The sequence below is a fragment of the Taeniopygia guttata genome, chromosome 8 (genome assembly GCF_048771995.1).
Source record: "Taeniopygia guttata chromosome 8, bTaeGut7.mat, whole genome shotgun sequence".
Lineage (NCBI taxonomy): Eukaryota > Metazoa > Chordata > Aves > Passeriformes > Estrildidae > Taeniopygia > Taeniopygia guttata.
In genome coordinates, this window is record NC_133033.1 from 2555518 (window position 1) to 2564275 (window position 8758).

At 44.8% G+C, this 8758-nt stretch overlaps 1 protein-coding gene across 5 annotated transcripts in view; it reads right to left on the reverse strand.

Moving 5' to 3' along the window:
• The window catches only part of PATJ (PATJ crumbs cell polarity complex component), a 140033-nt gene extending 131401 nt beyond the window's left edge, over positions 1–8632 (reverse strand). For 2 of the 5 annotated variants that reach the window (XM_030278561.4, XM_030278560.4), the window contains exons 1-4: positions 8453–8631; positions 2552–2607; positions 2302–2468; positions 560–742 (exon numbers count right to left, since the gene is read on the reverse strand). In XM_030278561.4, coding sequence (XP_030134421.4) covers positions 560–742; positions 2302–2468; positions 2552–2573 — 372 coding nt within the window. In that variant the 5' untranslated portion in view covers positions 2574–2607; positions 8453–8631. Of the gene's footprint in view, positions 1–559; positions 743–2301; positions 2469–2551; positions 2608–8340 lie in introns of all 5 variants that reach the window. The other 3 variants (XM_030278562.4, XM_072932655.1, XM_072932654.1) reach the window with 3 other exon arrangements.
• Between the last annotated feature and the right edge of the window lie 126 nt (positions 8633–8758).

The window sequence follows — 8758 nt, forward strand, 5'->3', positions numbered from 1 at the left end:
AACACAGAACAATACATTTATGGTATAAATGCCAATCCCACACGGGTGGATGTCTGCACCTGTACAAATTATTAGGGAATCTGGTACATCTGTATCTGCCTAGCAAAGTTAAGACATACTAAATAAAGAGTTAAATAAAATATTGCATGCTAGGTTTTTTTTTTAATGCTTTGCACTTTTCATAAAGTTGGTACATTTCCAATTTAAAATGTACTTGATAAACAAGTGCTTCCATCAAAACAACTTTCTGCTGAAAAGGTCCATTTTCAATTAAGTGTCATCAAATATCAAAAATGTTTTCTGGCAGCTGAAATTTCCTTACTACGTTGGTGTGTATGGTAGAAAGTAAAACAGAAAATTGGCAATGGAAGCTAAAAAAACAAAACAAGCCACCAAGCCACTTCCTATTGCTGACATTATCTTCCAGAGGGAAAAGTTCTCAACACTTTTACTCTCTCCTGGTTAGGAGGCACCACGCTTCCAGACACACAGCAAAAAAAGCAGTGTGAAATGCTCCAAAATGAAGAAAAGTTTGGTTCACTAAAGCTTGGAGCCTTACCTTTGCCATTTGCTGGATGATCATGTTAAATTCATTAACTGCCAGGTTTGGAGTGAAGGCTGATGCTCTGGGTCCAGGTGAAGTGCGAGGTGTCCCAGCAGTGACTGATTTGTCAGCAAACACCAACAGCCCCCTCTTGGTAAAATCAAAATCCACTGAGCGGTCCGGAGGCATGTAATTGAGCTGTTGAAAATGAACAAAGGTGTGGAAAAGCTACTGAAAACAAAAGAAGGGTTTTCCACAAATAACATTTTATGTGCAGGCTGCAAAAGGAGCAAAAAAACTGTGTTCACATATGCCCATTCACACTAATATACTCACCTGTATAAAGCAGGCAGCGTTAATATATAATCTATAACCAAACTACCATATAAAAATTAAACTGATTTTCAGGAGTTCCCTCAATGTTTCAGCTGTGTTTCTACTCCACTTATTTTCCTCTGTTTCTTTCACGCTTCTCTCCTGCCCGTGCCCCTTATCCTCTTTTCCCCCTGGTATTCCAGAAACAACACATGCTAAAGCACCAAACACTGAAGAGCACTGCTGCAACTCTTAGGGAAACCTACACAGAATTTTGGCACAAAAATTCAGATATTTTGAGTCATTCAGGAGCCTGAGGCCTGGTTTGTATTATCCCGTCCCCAAAGACAGCCTAGGGTACAAACTATCACTGAACATGTTATCTCTGCTGGAACTTGCACTTCTAGTCCTCACTGATAATGAAGAAATGAAAAATATTCACAGTGTGACAAAATGAACTGGAAAATCCTACCCTGAAAGAAGCTGCCCATGCTTAAAACAGAATTTCAAGAAAGCCTAAATTTTCTAGATACGAGAATTCTGAACATTCCAAATACAAACCCCACTACGTCACAGTCACTTCTTAGATACATTTGCATTTTCATACATTTTTCTAATAGACTGCAGACTTGCATCCAAGCCTTGGAAGGAAGGGATGCAGCACCTGTGGGAGCTTGGGAAGGAGGGATAATGAATGGCACAGCCACCACCAGGCCATCCAGGCAGGAACACCTGCAATACACCTGGCAAGGGACAGCCTTGTCCCCCTGACACCCACCCTGCTGGTCACTCCTTGGTTTTCAGTTTGCTGATGATTTTAACTCAGCTGCAGGGTGGCACCTGTCCATGCCCATGTCCACAAAATCAAGTGTCACTTGGCTTTATAAACCAAACCACAGAAGTTCCAAGCTCTGCTGAAGCCAAGTCATTTTAAAACTCGCTTGGGTACAGCTGCATCAGAGCTTGGCAAATCTTCAGGCTGGGTTTTCTACACTTCACTTGCCAAAGCAGGTTAAGCATTCTTGTAAAAATTAGAAGGAACTAAGTGATGCTGTCTTTTAGGGAGGGAAAAATGCTGCCAGTGAGCTGATAAACAGCACTTAGCTTTGGTGAAAAACAAAGGATCCCAGTTCCAACACTGCTCAGGACTCCAAACACCGGAGCTGATGTCTTTTGCAGATGTTCTTTTCCAACACAACCCTGCCTGTGCTGCATCCCTTTCAAAGCACGTTGCCCCATGACCTCTTGGTTGCAGAACCACTTCTCTTTTCAGCAGTGCCTCTGCAGACACCACAGAAGGAAAAAAAAGGCCCAACACTCACTAACACCACGTTAGAGCTGATTAACGAGAGCGCCCTCGTTAACACACGCCTACACATCCAGACCCAAGCTCCACTGGCCCAGAGTTAGCACCACACCAACAGCAGTAATTTTACACTCACTTGTTCCTTCAGCTGCTTGATGGATTGCTGCAGAGTCAGGATCTGGTTGAACAAGGGGCTCCTGAGGGTGTTCCTTAGGACAGTCAGGTTTTCCTGGTGTTGGGAATCCCTTTTCTCCTGCAGCTTTGCCTGCAGCCGATCCAGGATCTGCAGCACCTGCTGCTTATCTGCACCACAAACAAGTCCAGGTTAGGAATGGAGATTCTTGGCTCATTCAAACGATTCAAAGAATCATTTTCAGACCACGTACCTGCTGCTGGATTTTCGGGCATGTTGAGGGGTTTTTATGGAATTGATCAGAATAACCTGAGTTTAAAAAAAAAAGAAAATCAAATTAATTAATGATAAATCTAAACAGATATATCATTTATGTTACTATGTTACTAAACAGTAACATTTGATAAATGCAATAATACTAAGCTAACTACAACAAATTTAATAAAAAAATACTACTACCCCTGTTATATACCTGTATTATGTATTTAACATTAATACCCTGTATTATATGTTTAATACCCCAAGTATTTAAAAAAGCTCTCAACATAGCCTCAGCACATCCTAAAATTTTATCTTGTTCCATGTGCTTTTCCTTTCACACACAGGAAGGAATATGAACAGATCTTCCAAATATGAATAAAAATGCAGGTTATTAAAAGAAAAACTGAGACAGACACGTTCAACCAAACTATTTTGAATATTGACATTAAAGTTGTGATCTTCACAGATATACATAGAGCTGAAATGTACCTATTATTTAGAAGATACTTTCCACCTGATCGTTTGTAGACAGTATTCCTATCATGATAGTTCAGCCCAGCTGGATGGCAATATAGGTGAAACTCTGTGTTTCCCCACAAAACAGTGGAGTTCACTCATGGGGCAGCACAGAGTTAAAGCCCAAAATTTGGCATATTAATCCCTGTTCCAACACATTCCTGAGGAAGGTCTGTTCTAACCACAGCCTGATTTACAACAGGTGAAGGAAACCTTTCTCTTCTCCTGCAGGTGTTTGCCTCTCTCTTTTCTACATACATGAACAGCAAAATATCCTTTATTAAGCTTTTAAGGAGCAGAATATCCTTTATCAGGCTCCTCCACAGTGCCAAACAGAACAGGTCTCCAACAGGGGCTGAGGCCTAGATGGCAGTATAAAAACAACAGACTTGCAATTAGCAGAGATGATTAATTTGTACCCTTGTTTTCATGTTATTAAGTTGATGTGGAGCCTGTCATTCTGAAATCTATCAAGGCAGCTCTACCAAGCTCTACTAAGTGAAGTTTCCTTCACTTAGTACAAGCTCCTCTGAAAAAAATCAGCCATTTAACAGCACAATTTACATAATTTTAATTCTATCCAGTATATAAGTGTGTAATTCCAGAATAATATATTTGGAATTATTTTGGAACAAGACTAGCCATATCCCTCTCTCTGTATAAAAGCTTTTTATTTATTTTTTAGTCTTGCAGTTCCAGAGGAGCAAGGGTTATGTGGTGAACGTGACACCAGGGTAAGCACATTCTCAGCAGGACCTCTGATCCTTTCAGCCCTGCCTCTGCTCACACTGAAAACATCTGGAATTCTGGGAGGACACTGTTATATTTATCAAAATATTAATGATGCAGGTGAGTAGCTTTCCTTCTTCTGCAGAGTCAGGTTAAGCTGATTTACCTAATTGGAAAAAAGAAGTGGATGGAGGAGTGTCACAAACCACAATTTCAGATTTATTCTCTCTTTCCTGTGCATATCCCAGCAGCTTTGGCTCCTGCAGGAATTCCTGCAGAGCTCGGTGGGTTTGTGTGGTTTCCAGGGCCAGGCAGAATGAGTCTCTTTGCAAGACTCCTAAGAGATTTAGGAGGTCATTTTATATCAAACTCATAGCAAGAGTTGAAGCAGCAAAGCCATACAACCCCCTGAAAGATTTTCAGGAATGCATCTGCACTTTTGGAAGTGCTGCAGCTTTATTTTCTTTTCCATTCGAAGTAAAACACTTCTAAAGAGCACAGCAGCCTTTGATTCTGTGCTGAGAGCTGATTCTGAAGAGCAGATGAAAACATCATTTCCTTACACACTCCTGAGTCTTCATTAAACCCAGAAGACAAAACTTAACCTCCTTGACTGAAAATATAGCACGAACCTTAACAAATCAGGACAAAGAATATGGAAATTTGTTCTTTCTTCCCAGTTTAGCTTCCCTCCATTCACTTTCCTCCTCTGTTTTTCTACCTCTCATCAGCAGTTAAAAGAGGAAAGCGAGCGAACCAAAAGGAGAAAGGGATGGAAAATAACTCCAGTGAGGAAAAGTGGCTTGAAACACCTTTAAACCAGCAGTAGGGAGAGGAAAAGATTAAACCCAGAGAAGAAAGCCAGCATGGCAGGAAATAACGACGACCTGACAGCACCATGCCCACCCAAGAGCCAAAGCAAAGAGGCTGGTCCAGCTCCTCAGCCCTCTTTCATGCATTTATTCTTCCCTTTCCACTCTCTATTCAGCTGATCCTATAGCGAGCTGGAACAGGGAGCTAAACACTCAGAAAGAATCCTTCATGTTTTGGTGGCGTGAGCTTTGTGCCAGTCAGCTCTGAGCCCATCCCCAATCCAAGTGCTGAGCTAGCCATCCCCAAAATTAATCTTTTTTCCTTTGCTGAGGGTGCAACAACAGCAATTATCCAATACCCGAGAAAATTTGAGATTTAAATTTTAGGAGAAGAATTATAGATAAGAGATTTTGGCTCCATCGAGGCTGAAGTTCCCCAGAGAAGGAAGTACAAAACAGGATGAAAAAAAAAATTAAACAAAGTTTCAGCTTCTTGCTTGAGCTGCTCCAAGTGTCCCTAAGAGCCACTTGTGCTGGTGGATGCCCAAGTGGATCTCAGGTGGTTGAATAACAGGTCAAGTTTACACAGCACTTTGGGGTTCCTCGTGATCAGAGCTGCCCTCCAGACAGCTTGCAATGCTTTTTAGTGATTTTTTTTTTTTTTTTTTGTGCAATATGCTAAAACCATACTCAGTGTTTCTTTATTCTCCTTTCTTCCATAATAGATTGGGGGGGCGGGAATTAAAGCAAACAGCTCCTTCTGGTGTGAAGGGATCCCTGAAAATACAAACTAATTTAGAGTTTTCAAGTCATGGATAATTGAGGACAGATCTCTAAGACCTGCTTTTGGGCACCAGAGAAACTCATATCTCGATGTATTATTGATCTCTATGTTTAAGAGCCCAAACAATTTATCATTAAGCACTTTCCAAACACACTCTAAGTCCAGGCAGAGTGTCAGCAAACAGCTGATATATTATAAAGTCTATTCCTAGATGTTAATTTTGAAGAATGGTCCAAAACACTTTGGTTTGTCCTGTTAAAATCAGTTCATGCACTCCACTTCCCAGCTCCAGTCTCCAACTCCTATGGAGGCTCATTTATCTTACTGGAACCCTCAGTTCAACATCTATGTCACAATTTCCAACATAACCATAAAATCATCGAGAAAATGATGAATTTCAGGAGGTTGAGTGTTTTGTAACCCCAGGACAGCATCCATCTGGGGTTCCACTGTCTTCACTTCTGAGAGCTGAACTCGGTGCATCCGAGGGAGTGGGAAAGCTTCAGAAGGTTTTGTATGAAATCCCAAGACTTGGATCTTCTTCAAAAGCAGCACAAGGAAAAAGGAATTCCCCCATGCTGGTGCCAGCAGAGGGTCATCAGAAGAGCTGAAAGGTTTAAGTCTTCCATTGCCATCACCCCCCTGCCACTTGCACGGAGACACGGAGCGCTCAGCCCCGGCACAATCCCAGATCCCACATCCCACAGCAGCCTTGACAAACACCTGCCCTCCCCAAAGGGCTGCTGGAAGCTGGAAACTGAGGGCTTTGCTGGTGGGGTCTGGAGCTTCAGCCAGCAGAGATTCTTCTGCCTGTTTTCCCCCACCCATCCACAACCACCTCTGCCCCATGTCCTTCAGCCTGGCCTCCAAAACCCCTTTCCTGCATCCCTCCAGGAAAAGTCCAGCCTTATGGGATGTTCTCCCCCCTCAGCCTGGCTGGAACCTTTGGGGATATTAAAACCCACAAAAAGCCTAACTAACTGCTGCTATTTCTCAAAGGCTTCTAACACAACCAGCCTCAGCAGCCAAAGGGCTCATCCCAATCCAGTCACCTTTCTGCACTAATGCAGTTGGAATTTTTCCTGGCCCTGTTATCATGAGTGACTAATACAGTGCATGTCATCCTCCTCATCACAGAGACCTCTGACTTGGAAAATTTCAGTTTAAAAGTCGATCAAAGCAAAAGCAGGGAAAAACAGCATTTGTTAGTGTGATCTTAATCCTAAATTGTCCTAACATGCCATCAGCTGAACTTCAGATATCCAAAATTTTATTGTTTACACACCATCAAGTGACTCCATACTGTAAAAAGCACTATTCTAATACGTGTTTTGCTCAGTTTTACTTATACTGTAGAGAAAAATTCAGTCAGACCAAGCATAGCACATACACATCTTTCCTCTGAAACCACCTCTGCTCTGTGCAATGCTGCAGGATTTACAAAAATGCTGTTGAGCACACACTGACTGCCCCAGGCACTCGAAAGAAGGAAAAAAATTGCATACTTCTGTGAGTACCTGAATGCTGATACACCACACATCTCCAAGGTGCAATGAGTCACAGCTAAATATTGCTGGAAAAAAAAAAAAAATACTGCATGGGCAGGCTGAGTTTTACACATGATTAGTGACTACAGGAGGAGGAAAGTGAAGAAAACACAGCACTCTGCACTGTGATTACCAGTCTTGGTGCAGATCAAGAGGAGCCTCACTCACTCTCCAGGCATGGTAAATTTAGCAAGCAGAACCTGAATTTCTGTGGACTTCAGCCTCTAGGGAAGCACCAGTGTGGGCTCTCTGCTGTCTGACAGAAGTCAGAACTCATGCCAAAGCTGCTCTCCACGAAGCAAAAACATGGTCTCAGAAACCTGTTCTCACGGAAAACTCCTTTTCAGTATCTAAATATTGTCACTCTCAATAAATCCTAGGTACTTTGATGACAGTGTACACAACTAAAAATCACGGGGAACAGCACTGTTAGACCTGGAACCATGCTGAACTTCCAAGGGTCACAAATCAAAAAGGAATGCGGAAGAACTGTTTTCCCAGAAACCACCCGTAAACAAAGTGAAAACCTGCTCTGCGAAGAATCTCTGGACCGACAGGCACTTGATGGGAAGTGTTGCAACAGGTGTGTGTGTTACTTCCCTCCTCTCCTCACCCTGAGCCAGCCTCTCCCAGCAGTGGAAACTGCACAACACCACAACACCAGGGTGATTCCAGTGCCATGGAGGGAGTCACACAGCCCTGCCCTGTCCTTACTGGGGTGTCAGGGACTCCTCGAGGTCCCTGGTTCCAGAAGGGCTTTCACATGGGACGCTCTGGATTAGTGCATCTGGTACCCTGGCCATGGCTAGACGGGCCAAGCTGCTGTTCACAGGTCTGGCTCTGGAAGCAGATGGTTGGAAAGCCTTAGAGAATTCCAGGATGGGTCAGGTTGGAAGGAAACACAGTTGGGTCATCTGCTCATCCTTGAGCACAAGGTACAGGGGTAGGAATACCTGTACCTTGTGTACCTGTACCTTGTGTACAGGATTGAGTACCTGTACCTTGTTCTGGAATGCCCCCAGTGAGGGAGACTCTCTGGAAAATCAATTTTTAATTTCAGCGCTCTGTCACCCGCACAGGCAAGAAGTTCATCCTCACATCCAGGCGGAACTTCCCGGGCATCAATTTCCACCCACTGCCTCTTGTACTATTGCTTGGCACCACCAGGCAGAGCCCAGCTCGATTCTTCTTGGCAGGCTGGCGTACTTCTCACAGACAAACACAGCTAAAACACAACCCCCTTGAGCTTTTCACGCACACATTTCACCCGCTGACCCACACGGCCGTGTGCGAAGGGGAATTCACTCAGTCAGTGAATTCAGGGAATTCACTCAGTGCCCCCCTCCCATCTCACCGCACCCCACCCGTGTGGTTCCCGGGGCGGACGCGGTACCTGCGGGATGCGGGATGCGGGGATCGCGGGATGCGGGGATCCCGGGATGCGGGGATCCCGGGATGCGGGGATCGCGGGATGCGGGGATCCCGGGATGGCCGGCGGCGCTCACCTGGGCGGAAGCGGGAAGCGAGGGACGATCCCGGCTCACCTGCGGCGCAGGAAGCCGGGGCGGCGCGGCAGGAGAGCCGCCTCCCGAGGGACGGACGGACGGACGGACGGACGGACGGACGGACGGAGCGGGCTCGGCCCCGCCCGGCTCCGCGGGGCAGCGCTCCGCCGGGACACGGGCTCCGGCCGCTGTGGGAAGTGCAGGGCTGGCGTTTTCCGTCCCGAAATTAACTTTTTTGTCAATCTCCAGGTGAGCCTGGCTCGCTGGATTTTGGATCTGCCCTGTGGTCTTCAGCCTCCCCAGTGA